At 41.2% G+C, this 16,115-nt stretch overlaps 1 protein-coding gene across 5 annotated transcripts in view; it reads right to left on the bottom strand.

The window, feature by feature from the left end:
* Positions 1-12,020, bottom strand: part of GAK (cyclin G associated kinase) — a 77,326-nt gene extending 65,306 nt beyond the window's left edge. For all 5 annotated transcript variants that reach the window (XM_087741409.1, XM_087741407.1, XM_087741406.1 and 2 more), the window contains exon 1: positions 11,686-12,020. In XM_087741409.1, coding sequence (XP_087597535.1) covers positions 11,686-11,827 — 142 coding nt within the window. In that variant the 5' untranslated portion in view covers positions 11,828-12,020. The remainder of the gene's footprint in view (positions 1-11,685) is intronic.
* Positions 12,021-16,115: the final 4,095 nt, after the last annotated feature.

A 16,115-nucleotide genomic window follows, 5' to 3' on the forward strand; every position in this document is an offset into this window, starting at 1 on the left:
TATAACTAAAGAATGAACCACCACAGACAAGAAACAAGTTGACAAGGCATTTTTTTTTAAAAAAGATGCAGGATCCAAATCAGTACAGTCACATTAGTACCCAATACCTTCTCTGTGGATAAGAAATACTAACATGAGGCTGACGTGAACACAGTATTTGCTTTCTGCAATTCAATCAAATACAAGGCTTTTCAAGAAGTAGTCTCAAGAGCTTTACATGGCAATTGACCATCACAGTGTTCTCCAAGACTCCTGAATGGTACTGCCCACACATCTTTTTACTTTGCCAGTAGCATCCACAACATGAACCGAATAAACGACAGGCTCCTGGATACTGCCTTTTTTTTGTATCTAAAGGGGAATTATAAACAAAACCAGCAAAACCAAGATCCCAGCTGCAGGGAGAACAAGCAAAATAAAGTAACGAGTGCACCCTGAAGAGTTAAAGTATCAGTGAGAACACTGAAGATGACAGACAGTAAGGGCTGCAGTTCAGTCCCACCATACATTACTGACACATGCATTGTGCTTACCTATTTACTTTGATTCCTTCTGTAAAATCAGGTTCAGTACTTCCCACAATAGGAAGTTCCCTTAGGTTTTCTAAAACCCCCAGAGCAAGTGTTTTTATCAGCAATTACAATCAGCATTTTAAGCACTGATGGGACAGCAGCTGGAGACAGAATGAAGTCCACACTTACCACCATCTTAAAGTATTACCTAAAGACACTTTGCTCCTTTCTGAATGAGAACATATGCAAGAAAAACATGGTTCTGGACAGCACTGATCAGTTTGACTACTGTTTACAGATTTCATTGAGCTGGTGAAATGCGCAAGATAATCTGAGTCATCCTTCCACTGAAGCTAGGTGCTGGGAAACCATGTCTTTTGACTGCTCTTCCCAATCAGTTCCCTATTCACATCCAGAGGCAGGCCCCAGGTTTCAGAGCCCACTGTCCCAGTGAGTTGCAAGCCCCTACACCAGTCACTTTACCACAGAGCTACTGCTTCTATGTCTTTGTCCTACACAGGTCGTCTACACAGTCAGAGTACTGCTGGCCCTACAGAAGAAAGTCTTTACATTCATCTTGACAAATATTTCTTTGATTTTATTCTAATAACACTGCAATCTCCATCTTGAAAACATATGCTTCAATTTACAAAATTAGGGGCTTCAGGTCAGCACAAATTTCTAGTACACAAAATTACTGCACCATTAGTTTTCTGGAAGGCACTCCAGAGCAAAATGGTGACAGAGGCACCCCAGATTACAGAATAGTTATCCTGCAAGCTCAGCGCAGGTGTGTACACTGCCAAGGGTTCTTCTACCAGGGCTGGAATGCAGCAAGCGTACCCTACATTTAAAGCATACACCCTGCTAGTACTTCTACAAATACAAACATCCACAGACCTACATACATGCACTCCAAAATATAACTAAGCTTCATTCAAATGCATCAAATGCCCTCCTGGAAATTATACAGGTGAAAGCATCTATGCATCAGAATTAATCCATCAAATCAATTCAATCCACCATTTTCAAGCATGTATCTGACAAACAACCAAGCTGATCCAAACTCTGAAGAAGGCCCCTAGAAGCACTGCTACCTTTCCAACTATTTCAACTGGTCTTATAAGCTTTCCTACAAGGTCTTCCTCCAATATAAGAAATGCTTACAATGTAGATCGCGTTACACATTATCACTAAGCTTAACCCTCTTGACACTGAATACAAAGGAGTAAAAGGAGGAATTAGTTTACTATAATCTTTTTTTAGTTGAGTAAATCTTCAAAAAAAGATGAATTTCAAATTTTCATGGAAGTGCTGATCATCATACAGCCCTTCTAAAACTCTAGACACATTCACAGTTGCCCTGAAATTTTCTCTCTCAGTTCACAATAATCTTGAAATTCATGCATAAAACTCAACCACATTTATGAAAACTACACAAGTTCATTTCTTGATGGAAAAGCCTGGTTTTTTACCACTCAATCACAATGTTACAACAACCTCAGAAAGGCTTCTGAAGTTTAAGTAATTTTTGTTGCATTTAAATGAATCTCATTTCCAACCAAAAACATTAATTTCAGTACTCTTAATTGCTAGCTAGGAATCTAAAGAAATTTTATATTCAGCTTCATAACTACTTCAAAACATATACTGGTTTTAAGTTTCAATACTTATTGAAAATCATAAATGTTCATTTTGGACTAACAGTGCAAGTGAACATTTTGAACAATGCAAGCCATTTAAAAATGATGAATTCTTGTTATCAATAGAAGTTAATACAAGCTCTGCTTAGTTTAAAGCACAGCTATTTGACTTTAAGTGAAGCATAATTGACATTATCTGGAAATCCAGTGAAATATGCATACGAAGTGTCCAAACTAAGATTTTGCTGAGGTCAAATTTAAAGCCGGACAGACTCAATTGTGTATTAGCAAAATACTTGATTTAATTACTACATTTTCATAGCATGGATTAACAAAAGGAAAGGTAATGAAGAGAGTCTTCAAGGCCATTTTAATGGTGGCATGGCTCCCAGCAATGGTTATGGAGTAGGATCTCACAATTTATGCAGAGGTATTAGAATAGTAAGCTGAAGGAAGAAACTTCATTAAAATAGTGATAGCTTGAGAGTACATAAGGAGCTTAAAAGATGCACTTTTACTTCAGTGATCATACCTTAAAATCAAGTACTGAAATGCTAAACACCAAGTTCATTAAACTTTTCAGAACTCCAAATGAAAACCAATGGTATCACAGCTGGTTAAATTCCTACTTCATTGCACACATCTTTTAGAAAATTTCACTGCTATGGCCTCTAACCTCATCCTTTACAGCTATGCCCCTATCAAAACATCAGTTTTGTTTCTCATTCTGTCATTTCATTGTTTCACCTGAACACAGTTCAGCTCCATACAACACTGCTCATTCCAGGTGGTGATCGGTTCACTACTACTGCACTACAGCTGATACCAATTTTAAATCTATGGATTTTCTGGGATACCAGGAGAGGTACAGTAAATTGTGAAGGTACTTTTAATTTACTTTTTTTAAAACCATCTATTATTGGTGAAAACAATTATTTCACAAAAGGCAAAATTAGTCCTACTGCTTCATTATTAAAAGCAGCTTCATTTAGAGTTTGATGCTGGCTTCCTTGTAGAGCATATCTACTAAAACAGTTTTAATATACCCTCAATAGGGACAACTTCACTGGCAAAATTTCTCCTGTAATCCAGGCCCTCTGACCAATGTAGTTTGCAATATAATCTGCAAAAATGAAAAAAACAACCAGTTTCACCTGTTTAACTATAACCACACCAGGTATTTCACAGTTAACACAGCCATGTCAGTCAATGATCACACCCCTACATCAACATACCTGTATGAACACCTGTATAGTAGACCCAACTGAGGCAAATGAGGAAATGAAAGTTAAGAGTACAAAGACTGCTTTGGTTTCTTTCCTGGGGTGTAGAAAGAATGTCATTTCATTTGGTGTGTTTTTACCCGTTATTTCCACTCATGTAAATATCTATAGGTGGTTTTAAGTCAGTTTTCTGAAGCTTTTTATATCAGCAAAATCATCTTAGCATTTCCCCCATACAGGTTACCAGTGTGTATGTATGTACACACTCATCCAAGCTCTTGCCCTGAGACAAGTTTTTCACTGCTGAAGCATTTTCAGAACACAGCCCAATTATTTTCTGCCACAGAAATTATGGCAGATGAAAACTGGTTTTCTTTTCTGTAGACACAAACTTACACATAAGAGGTTCACTATAGAACGCCACACCAACTCATGAAAAAGGAGTAGCCAAAGCACAACAGTCAGTCCTGGAATCAGTCTTGCCCCATAGCAGACACGGAGAAACACAAGGCTTACCAGTCTCACCTTCCTGGCCCATACTGAGACTGTCTGATGACTTCTTTTGCATTAGAAACTAACCCCACCTCACTTGTTTTAAGAGCAAGCACTCTACACTCATCCTCACAGCCCACAGGCATTGTTCCTGTCAGTACTGTTCATCCTGTTCAAGATTGAAGACCCCTTCTTTTCCAACCAAGAGATTTGCCTTCTCCCTCAAGTTAAACCTAGACAACACATAATATCAAATAAGATCACTGCACTATAAATCAAATGGGATTTAAAACTGTTCTTTGTATCCTGTCCCTGTTTTTCCCATCTTCCTTGATTTTTTTCAGACAAACTGTTTCAGTAAAATGACAGTTTTCCTCCTTGTCCGCTAGTGAAGCATCAAAATAGGGACATCAACCACAACATAAAACTGCTTGCCACTGTAATGCATTGTGTCATTCCACACTTAACTAGTCATGATAAAGGGATGGGTGTGCATCACTTCCTGTTTATAACTACCTGATATGACTTGTCCACTCCCCTCCCAAATACCGACCAAATTTGTTTCCATATCAATTTTGAGTTGCTCGTGTTTCAACTGTAACCTGACTGAAACACAATTATAGCTTGGACTACAAGTTACAGTGCATTTTACCTGAAAGCAGACAGACGCTTTTCCACCAGAGTACAAGCAACATCCTTACTCAAAACAAAGGATGCTCTGTCATTGTTGCCAAGCATTGATAAGCATATTTTTTGAAGTCCAGTCATGCATCTGTGTCAACTGTAAAGTTCTAATACCAAGATGAAACCGCCTCAAAAATTAAGCATGGCTCAAACTAAAAGATCTGGACTTTTTCCCATAACCTTGAGAACTGGAGAGGTAGAACAACTTGAAACTCTCAGAGCTCCCCTGCAAGCAGGAACTGCTATCCCCAGAAATATTGCCTTTTAAAAACCAGCACTGTTCCACTTCACATTGAAAAACTTCTCTACGTCTACAGCAAAGGGAATGTGAACTGGAAAGCTGCTGGGTCAGGGTGCTTTGGTTCTTGTTTAGAGATTGTCATCTTTTTTTCCCCCCACTTCTGAGAAGTCTGCCTCACACGTGGTTTGCAGAGTAACTGTCAGTTCATCCTTTACATCACAGGCTGTTGCAACTTCTCTTTGACTTGATGTGAGCTTTTCTCCCTTCATAGTAACTACAAACACCTGTCAGCAAATGAAACTAAAAATGTTCACAGAAACTTGACCATTAAGTGTTCATTGTGCCTCTGCTGCCCAGAGTTTTATGAGTTATATCCATCCAAAAATCAGCATTTAATTACATTACTGCCATTCTGTGAACCCAGGAGTTGCGAAGACCAAAAAATTGTACCTATAAGCTTAGTAAACTCTAATACTGCCTGTTCACATTCAGAATATTTAAGGAGCCTTGCAGTCTGAAGCATAATTTTTTTGATACTTTAATTACAGACAAGTTTCACTTTGTCAGAATGCAGCTTATAAGAAGTCACCCACATGGCTTCAATTCATGACAGCTTTGTAAACTCCGAAAAAATTAAGGTCTGTAGCTTATTGCTACCTTTCTAAGGCATGCTTCCTTCTTCATGGTGAAAGTTTTAGACTCAGATCAAACACTTCGAATAACGTCTTTTTTTGGTCACCATTTTCTCCTCTTCATGGTCTTACTCTTTTGACCATGCTCGTTGCTCAAAGGAAGCATAAGAAATCAATACACATGAAGAATGGCTGTTAAACATGTGCTACAGAACTTGCTTGTTCCCTGCTTTTCACACAACCATACATCTGGTTTATTCTCATTTGTTCAGCCTCATATGTAAAACAAGCAACAAAAGCATTGGAAAGTCGTGACGTGTACCTGGATAGTTAAGCAAAGAGGAACCAGAAGTAATATTTCTTTTTTTAACCCAGATATATTAAAAAAGTGAGATTTTGGGGAATTTTTTTCCATATATCTTTACCCTGATTTTCATTGGCTTTTTTCAGCATACAGAAAATCTACCCTAACCATTGGAACTTCATTCTAATGGCAGCACAACTGGACAAATTGGCACATTATAAGGAAGATTCATTTCTTCTTATTTGCGAAATACTGTTGAATTGAGAGGAAAATTCTCTATTAAAAGAGAATAAAGGACTAATATTAACATTAAGCCATACCAAAAAGCCATAAAAGACTTGACCATGCAGGAACTGAAAGTTACAGTCCAAACCTCCACAGGAGGAAGAAAAATCCATCTCTATTCTCAGAGTGGTTCTTTCTAAGCCAAGGGACAAGGACAAGTAAAAAGATGTAGTGAGAAGGAAAACCCTTTATCTGGAAGAAAAAACAAGGCTAAATGGACTCTGAATGTATTATAAACTCTTAATTTATTCAAAGTCTCAAGGAAAGTGATGCTGAAATGGCACAGGAGTTCCACCTCTTTGTCTACTACCTCTGCACTGTCTGAAAAGCAATTTTCTGGAACTTCTCTCTGCTATCCCATACATAAATCAGCACTAAAGGAGTCAATGTGTTTCATGAGATACAACTGCTATTTGAAGAGCTGGCAAGCACCCCACAATCATCTGCTTATTAGGGTATTAACGTGAATAGTGAAATCTCCATGTTTGACGGTTCACTTGAGGATATCGACTCCCTGATTCTTCTGCAGGAGAACCTCACACACACTGAAACACTCATTTCATCACTTATGCTCAGCTTTTGCTGCAGATTTGTCAAGCCAAAGAGTACCTGGCTAAAGCAGTAACACAAACAAGTTTCAAACACATTACAATTAGCATAGAAGAGCAGGCAGCACATTTCTCAATATACTCTGAAGGACAAGTCTTCCCCACTCCATGCCATCACTGCCTTCCACTGACAAGACCATGAGTTGTTTTATATAAATTCTTTAATTTTAACCAAGATATCACTGCCTTATTTCACATAAAATCAAAGATTTAGCCTATACTATATGGAACAGGAATTAGATACTCAAAAATTAAGAAGAAAAACATCATATTCAGAAGTTAATCAGTCTCAGTTGAATTAGTTGAGAATGATGAAAACTATAATTTTATACAGTAATTATGGCATAAAGTGATTATCCTGATGCAATTATCTTTAGCACAGATATCAAGAAACAGAATAACCCAAAGACAAAGTGTTTCAAAATAAGTCATTGAAAGGACTAATAGAGGACTATCTGGTTTATCTCACTTAGCTTACCAGGAGAGAAATACTCAAAACATTTTAAAGTTTATTTTTCTCTTAGTATGATCTCTGTTCTAGAAAAATTAATAAAGCTAAAATAGGACACTTATTGATAATTTCGTATTTAGTACTCAACCTACAAACCTCAACAGCAGTACTCAAGAAGCAAATTAAAGTCTCACTTACTCGCAATGGAGTATTTGTAGGGATATTGCATTATGCATTGAGTGGCAGTAGGAACCACTAGCGAAGTTGTCAACTGATTTTTAACACACTGAAAACCCTTAAAAACACTACCTAATCTAACCAAACACATAACATAAAACTTGCAGAAGATCTCTTCATCCTCTCAACCTTAGAAGAGATTGAAAAGTATCAGGTTTTGTTCCAGAAGTTCTCTATTTTCATAGAAGGATCTCTAGAGTAGAGGTTCTCTATTTTTATATATCCTATTTTTACTTTGTCAACAGGAGATATGAAATAATTTATGAACTGCTGTAACTGTTTCTGCTACCGAATCAATAAACAGCTAACTGCTTTTAGAAAAAAGGCTCAATGGAAACATTCAAGGAAGAATATGATTATATTTAAAGAATGAATAATTTTTAAGCACATAAGCAGTTTTGTCAATGTCTTATCTAGCTATAAAATCATCATCCTCCCTTTCATTTGTGCTCTAAACAGTAGCAATATTTTATCAAATGTTCATTCAGCACACAACAAACAGGTCACTCTTCAATTAGCTAGCTACCAAAGCTATTACAACTGTTCAATTTACAATTCTCAAAAAAAATCAGCTTTCTTTGTAATTCTGGAACTTGACAGTGTATGCTACGGGACATGGTATTCTCATACCAGTTTACCCTCTCATTGGAGTAGCATTATAGACAGAACTGAGGAATGAGTTTCTGTAAATCATTTGACCATCTTTGGCATCAGCAGTCTCTTTCAATAAATACTCTGACAGTCCAGTGACCAGGTTCTATTCCTTCTATAGTATAGGCGGAGATCAAGGAATTTCCCATATGTACTTGTCCATCATCTTTAAGTGTCACCATTAGCAGGTAAACAAACACAAGGTCTATCAGAAGAGACACTTTGTCCAACACAGGCGAAAATGAAAGCCAGCAGCATCTAGCATTTCAAAAACAAATTTGCAAGGTTGTTTGTGCAAATACAGCAGCTTTCGGGAGCAAGAAACAAGAAATTTCTGAAAACTGCTGCTCAGCATGCTGTGGTCACCTGCTCTCCCCGCTCTCCATCAAGGTCAAATGTGCAGGCTACATCGATCATTGAATTACTGATTCATGGTAAGGAATGGTAAGGACCATCTCAGTCCCTCAGCCGTCTGGTACATATTGATTACAGGAATCCTGACATTCCTGAACAAAGAGGAAGGACACTGCAGGATGTCAACTGAAGAAGCAAAGTCAGCATAAGAATGCACATACTGTTCACATGAACAGCAAGGGATCCGAGAGAAACTACAGTTTAAGCCACACTCACCTAACCATATAAAACCCAAACATGTTAGTAAGCATTTGGAGAACTCTTATCCCATGTAGCTGGACTGCAGACATGTATACAGACATCTGGTGAGAGCAGATGCCCATGTTGTGATGGAGACAAGTACAGAGTACTCAGACTGGTAAGTGACTAATGGCCATACAAGAAAATGCTCTCTGTCACAAAAGAGTGAGATAGCTAATTAGTAAATATTAGTAAGTGTAGCTATGCAATCAATGACTGTTTTACTTAAGTAGAACTGTGTGGCCGTCTGTGCACTTAACTGGAAGACCCAAAAGAACTCTGACATCTGCTGAAGCCAGCATCATATGAAGGGCAAGTATCAATTAAACATAAAAGGCCCCAAGTTTCTTAACTGCAGTGAGCTACTGAAATGCCCAAGTAGAAAATACAGGAGACTGTGTTCTAGGAGCACTCAGGCCATCCTGTGACACAGTCTGTTCTCGCATTTGGAGGTATATCTGCTAGACATCATCACCACCCCATCCCGCCCCGGGACACTCTCAGCTTCCTGCAGCAACACACCACGTTTTCAGTTAGGCTGGTCCTACCCCTGGCATGGCACCTCTGCAAAATGAACAGGGAAACACATCCAAATGAACTGTGCAGCTAACGTCTCAGCTTACAGCATGGCCAAACACATACTTTGACCAACACAGACAGGCAGCACACTACAAAGCTGGAAAGAGCTGCAGAGTGCGAGAACAACTGAACTTATGCTGCCATATGATACTGCTAATGGTAATGCTAAGGCACAGACCCTGTTCACACCAACTGAAAACAAAGATGACCGTATGATCTTACAGAAAAGGCTATCTCTGTGCATTGGCAGATCACACACAGTTCACCATGGATTTGAAATCTAAATTCAGAAAGCAGCACTTGACTTTCTAGTAGGGAATTTGGCATGAAAGGACTCATTTAGAAGAAAAACAGATTCTGTATTAGCAAGCACAGAAAGGAATGCTTGTAAGCCAGTTATGCAAGTGTGTATCAGAAGGTGTCAAACACAGGTTCAGAGCTCAAAGATAAATCCAATTTCAGTAACAAAATAAATGATATGGTAAAGACAGAAACATTCCAAATTCAAGTCTGAAGACAGCAGGAGAGGCTGGGACTTTTCTATTTTACATTTATACTGAATGTACCCCTAAGGATTGTTCTAGCCCAGCTACATTGGCTACGAAGTCTTGCTTTACAAAAGCAAGCAGTTAGGCCTAATTTCAGTTAGTGAAATACAGAGAAAACAACATGAAATAAAACCATAATACTGAGACAAACATGGAACATAAAGCAGTGGTTACAGATAAATTCTTAATAACACTAGACCTAAAGCACGTCCCCATTTGCTTTAAATCATCTAACCTGGCATCTTTCCCCTGACATTTTGGAAAGCCTGTGTCAGATCCTGGGAAACAGCAGGCTGATGCCAAAATAAAGTATGAAATACTTGTTTAAGAACCAAGAACTAAACAGCAGATGTGTCTCAAATGTAGCTTCCTGTCCTTCCTTTCCTTTGTTGTTCTCTGGAAACTGCTGTGGTCACTGCAGGAATGTCACAGTATCAGCAGCACCAGCCAGTTCGTTTAGCATTCACCTTGCAGTCACATCATATTGAGTGCTCACATGTCACTCAACTCTGACTGGATCTTTTGTAAAGAAGCTGTATGTAAAGGCTGAAGGCAGAACAGGACTTGACATTTACTACTGTTTTAAATGCAAGTTACTACCTAAAAAACTGCCAGCTTTTCCAGAGATCATATGTGAAAAGTGCTTAAGCATTACAGTAACAACTTATTTGCCCTTAAGAAGATAAAACGGTGCTGAAGACCAATGTTCTGTTGTTTTGCACAAGGAAATTTTTCTACGTTTAACTAAAGTAGCTAATCTTGAAGATTCAATTTTTTTCTTCCATGATGGTCACTGAGATTTCAACAAAAAACTACTCAGAAAAGAAACTCAATAAATCTATTTATAAAACAACTTACATACAAGACAATTACAAGAAGCAACTACAGAAAATAACTTCAATAATGAAGAGGACCTCTGAAGAGAGTTTTGGGGGATTTAACCAAAATAACATCAACCACCTGTAGAAAGTTAATGAATTATATAGCTGCATTAATATGGACAAATTAACATTTTAGTCGTTTGAGATAAGCTTTCAGTATCTCTTCTGCTTTAAGAAATAAAGTAATTCCTCTGACTACAATCATAATAAGATCCAAATTTCCGCTAATTTCTAAGTAATTTGCACACACCAAACACAGCACCTATTTTAAAACAGACTAGCAGGTGGGGTGCCAAGATGCCTACACGCAAAAATCACTGAAACTGAAAACTGCCCAGACATATCCCTGGTATACATTTAACTCCTGTGCTCCAGCAAAGCCTATATGCAGAATGAGATCAGCCTCCTGACATTTCTGTTTAAAGTTAACATATTTTCCTGCATTTCACAGTTTTCCAAACAACCCAAAATAGCCCAGGCAAGCTTGTACCTTTGGCATAACATTATACGCTGCCTTTTTTTTTAAATATATATGCATTCCATTATTTCCATGAGGTCCTAGGTAGATTATAAACTCCTTTGAGAGTTCTGTTACATGGTGGCAGTATTCTAAATCATAAAGCAAGTGAAGAAGTTGCCACACAACACACTGGCGCTCTACAGGTATTCCTAAAGCGGGCTAGCAACAGTAAGTATTGCTCCTACTCCCGGTCCTCGCCAAACACTTTCCGTGGCACTTATATTAACCCAGAGCACCCGTGACCCCTAATTAAAGCAGCAGCAAGGAGGCCACAAGCCCTTCGGAGGGGCCGGCTGCCCGCGCAGCAGGAAGCCGCCGGCCCCGGCCGGCCGGGCACCAGCGCCCCTTCGCCCCCACACGGCCTCCCCTCACCGGGCGCGGCCTGCCGAGACGCAAGCCCTCCCGGCCAAGAGGGGGGAGACGCGGTAAGGGGGAGCGGGAGCCCGAGGGGAAGCCGAGCCCAGGCCCGCGGCGCCGGTGTCCGCTCCGCCCCGCCCGGCCCGGCCCCGGGCGCGGCCTGCCGCCACCGCCCCCTCTTACCCTCCGCGATGACCCGCTTGATGCGCAGCTTCATGTCGCCCATCTCCACTGTCTGCCCCACGAAATCGTTCTGGTCGCGGCTGGCGGCCCCCAGGGAGCCGGGGCCCGCCAGGAAGTCCAGCGCGGACTGAAAGAGCGACATGGCCCCGGCCGGCGCAGCCCGGCGGCCCGGCGAGGCGGGGGCGGCCGAGGCGACGGGGCCAGGGGACGGGACGGGAAGGGAGGAGAGGGGAGCGCGGCGGGCGGGCAGGGGAGGGGGTGCGGCTCCGCCAAGCTACCGAACGGAGCGGCGGGAGGCCGCCTTCTCAGCCGCCGTTCCCTCCGCGCCGGGCTGCTTCCGGGAGCGCTGCGTCATTTATGACCTCACGGTGCCACCCCCTCCCAGCCCGCCCCTGGCGGCCGCGGGGCGGGGCGGGGGGCGGAGCTCGCCTTCTCGCCTGGCAGGCGGCGGTTGGCCCCTCCCCGCGGGCAGCGGCGCCCCGCCCCGCGGGCGGAGGGAGGAGTGAGGCGGGCGGGCTCGGCCGCGCAGCGGCCCCTGGCCGCGTGAGCCGGAGGGCAGCGGAAGGCCGGCCCGGGCGCCCCCGGCTGCCTGTCGAGGCGCGGTGCGAGGGAGAGCGGCCGTGCGGTGGAGAGCCGCCGCGGCTGCGGGAGGCGCAGCGGGGGAGGAGGGGCGCTGCGAGGGAGCGAGCCGGGGCGGCCGGGCCGTGCTCGGGGGTAAGAGCACGGGCAGGGAGAAGGGGCGTCATTCAGTAGGCAGCAGCTTTCTCCCCCGCGTTAACACTCAGCAGCTTGGCATTCCCCAGGAGGTAATGTTCCTCCTGTCAGTAGCCCAGGCCTCTGTAGATGGCAGCTGGGCCACACGGGCACTTTCCCACAGAGGATCGCTGCAACCCTGTCACTTCATCCACCTCCTTCGCTTTTCCCTGCAACCCTGACACGCCAACCCCTGCCCAGCCTGCATCCCTGCTGCCCGCACCTGAATGCACAGGAGAAGGTGGTGGTGGTTCCTTTTCGATGCCTCGCAGCACGGCGGGTTCACGCATGTTGGTAATCGCCATCCTCCGCGCAGAGCGTTAGCCTGCATGTTGAGGTGTAAGGCTGACTTCTCCGTGTGTGTGCACCGACAGGTCACTGACTGGTGAGGCCTGCCTGCTGCATAAGGCTGTGCGACCTGTGACAGGAGATCACTAAAAGCAAGGCTGCCTTGAAACCTTTTGTTTCAGAAAGAATACTGCTAGCCAGGACTCTCCTTCAAAAAACCATGTCTCTCTGCTGTTGCAGTCCGGTCCCTGCTGGCAGCCATCCCTTTGAGATGATACCAGACGTCCCCAAATTCTGTAACATTTCAGGTGGCCATGCTTGTTTTCTCCTGCACAGATGAGTAGTTAAATATTTTAAAGTTGTGTTTCTCAGTTGACTTCCATAAACTAAGAACTTGCTGTTCTTCCTGCTACTGTGTGAATTACAGGGGCATGGCATCTTGTGCTTCCCTCACTGTTTTGTAATGCCTTACCAGTCAAGAAGTGTGGTCTTAAAGGCCAGTAGATTTGTACAGAGATCCCATGTTTTTATATCTCTTACATTTAAAAAAAAAGTTTAAATTATCAAAGTCAGATTATATGGAGAACTTCCTTCTATCTGTAACAGAGGTCAGGTGCCATTTTTCAATTTTCCCTATAAGAAATCCTCTTTTGCTATCGTAAATCATACTAACATCACCACTTCGAAACTCTGTATTCACAGCAGGAGCACCCTACTTTCAATCCCGTTTTGGTTTCTGAGTTTTCAAATTTTTTCTTTTTTTTCAGGCAAAGGCTGGAATTATTTTGGATGAACAAACACTGCTAGTTAGGCTTGCTACACCGTACTGTTCTGCTCATTGTCCCTTGTCCTATCATTCACCTGCATATTCCTTTTCAAAGACTCCTTCAAGTAAGGCCACTGGAGAAGCAACGGGATCTTTTATAAGGAGCCACAGAAGCAATCCTTCCGTGTTTGAAGGTCTGGATTTTATGTTAGCATCTTTCTTATTCCCAAAAGGAAGACTCTGTTGCAGATGGAATATGAGGCAACTAAAACTCATACTTCAGCTTAAATGAAGACTGAGGTTTCTGCCATATCTTCAGTAACAGATTGAGTGACCTGGGCTAAAATGACTTCTTTTTTGGGTTTCTTTTGGGTTTTTTTTTGCTAACCAGCTTTAACACGGCTAGTTCCCTGACTGTTTCACTGCTAAGCCTCACATTTACCTCAGCACAGAAGAGACGTCCCAAAGGCTGGAAGAAACAGGTATCTGAAGATGACAAGGCAGCAGGACTATTTATTTCTTTCAGCAGCAGTACAGGCTTATGCCTGTTTGAAATGCCCTTAAACCTACTGTCTGAGAATCTTGATTCTCTTATCAACGTGTACATTTTTAATGCATAAAAATTAGCGAATAAAATTTCATCAGTGAAAATTGATTGTATTTAAAACTTTGCGGCTTTACTACTTATGCAGGAGAGATTTAATTTGACTCTTGAGAAAGGATTTTGGCACAAATAATCCAAAATTTCTGTGCAAAAATCAGATGCAGATAGGCACCAAGTGTGAGGTCTGGTACTAAAAGCTCAACTGAAAGATTTGTACAGTTCCTTTTGTTTCTTGAAATTGCTCAAATAGGACAGTCATAGCTTACAGTGCGAGTTTGTCCTAAGAAAGATTGCAGGAGCAGTAACTGTCTGTTACATATGAAGGAAGTGTAAGAAAAAATGCAGGATAAGAAGCAGGAATGTTACATTTAAAAAAACCAGGATGGATTTGTCACTCCAACTACTGCAGGTATGGTAGGAGAGCCTTGATATAGATGCAGCTTTTCTGGCCAAAAAGTTTAAAAGAATGCCTGGGTAATATTTTAGTGACCTGTCTTTTAAATATCCAGGACTATACTGGAGAGGTCAAGCAGACCACTAAGTAAGATGCGGTTTGAAATATGTGCAGCTGTCTAGAAGGCTCTCCATTTGTGGGGCTGATCTTTTTATGTATTACTGAGACAAAAGTATGGTAAAATGCTCCAGTTTTTAACAGTACTTGGCCAAAATGAGTAATGTTTTCTTTTTATTTATACAGCTTGAGAGGCCTATGGATTTTTTTTTTTAAGTTGTTAAAGGCAGTAAGGCTTATCCATTTATATGCTGGCATCATCCCTGTTGAAAAGTAGAGGAAAAGAAGGTTGTGCCATCTGTTACTAATTTGCATCTCAGTTCTAACAGCCACACTAGACTGCTGCAGGATGGTTGAGCTCCTGATGGAAAAGCTGTGCTCCAGCCTTCCCGTTTTAACTCTCATCCAATCCTCTTCCTTCTACAACCTCACCCAGAATGAACCAAGAGTCATTCTGGCCAAAAACCTTGGGTGGGGAAGGTGGTAAAGAAGGGATTTCCTTTTGTATCATAAGGTCAAGGCAGGGCAGAGCTATAAACTATAAATTAAATGAAAAGTTCATTCTGTCTGTTAGCATGTAGTAAAGATACGCACTTTCATTTCCATTCCAGTAATTGCTTGAAAGCTCCTTAGGAATTAAGTGAATTAAACAGTAATGAATTAGCATTCTACTTTGCATTTCTTTATATAGCATTTAATTGAAATACAGTTAGGAAAATGGCATATATAATAATATCTGTATGGCTCTAGATAGGGTTTATTAGCTTCAGCACAGCTGAAAATCTATTTCAGAAGTATATCTTGAAAGGAAGATTAAATACATGTCCAAGGTTTGTGTTTTTTATTGCATCTGCTCTTGTGATGTACTCTGAAAGCATGAGTCACAAAGCTAATCCTGACAATAAGCAAACAGAACAGGTTTGACCTTTTTTAATTTAATGTCTTCATTTTGCATGCAGAGACCCTTCATCTCTTCTGAGACCAGTAAGATACGAAAGGCACTTTCAGAGCCAAGCTTCTGTTTCATTCATTTTCTTCCCTAATTGGCTAGTTTATGTTTGAGTGAAACTACACCCTTTTGAAAGACTTAGGTTTAATTTTGCCTTACGCAATCCAACAAGAATTATCAGCTTTTGGAAGTGCCCATCCAAATTCACTATTTGAAAAAATTGTTTTCTAGAACAGCCACTAATACCTCTACATGTTACAGTGTATGGCACACCCAAGTAATTTTCTGCAATACAGATTTTTCATTCATGTAGTTTTTTTGTATTACGTGAATATCCGTACAGCCTGCTACTTTGAATGAAGTCGCAAAACACAACGCATAAACTCTTGTGTTCTTCTTCTGATGTGCGATTGTGATTTTTTTCTTACACAGATTATGAGTCACTATATTTTAGGAGATTTTTATAACACATTGTAACCACATATTTCAAAGAAGAGCCTGTTCATTTGATATTAAAATAACAAGTTTAATAAAGCAATAGTTGAAACATTTGGAAATA

This window comes from Nipponia nippon, unplaced genomic scaffold (assembly GCF_047370975.1).
Source record: "Nipponia nippon isolate SJK-2023a ecotype South Korea unplaced genomic scaffold, ASM4737097v1 scaffold_8, whole genome shotgun sequence".
In the NCBI taxonomy this organism is placed as follows: domain Eukaryota; kingdom Metazoa; phylum Chordata; class Aves; order Pelecaniformes; family Threskiornithidae; genus Nipponia; species Nipponia nippon.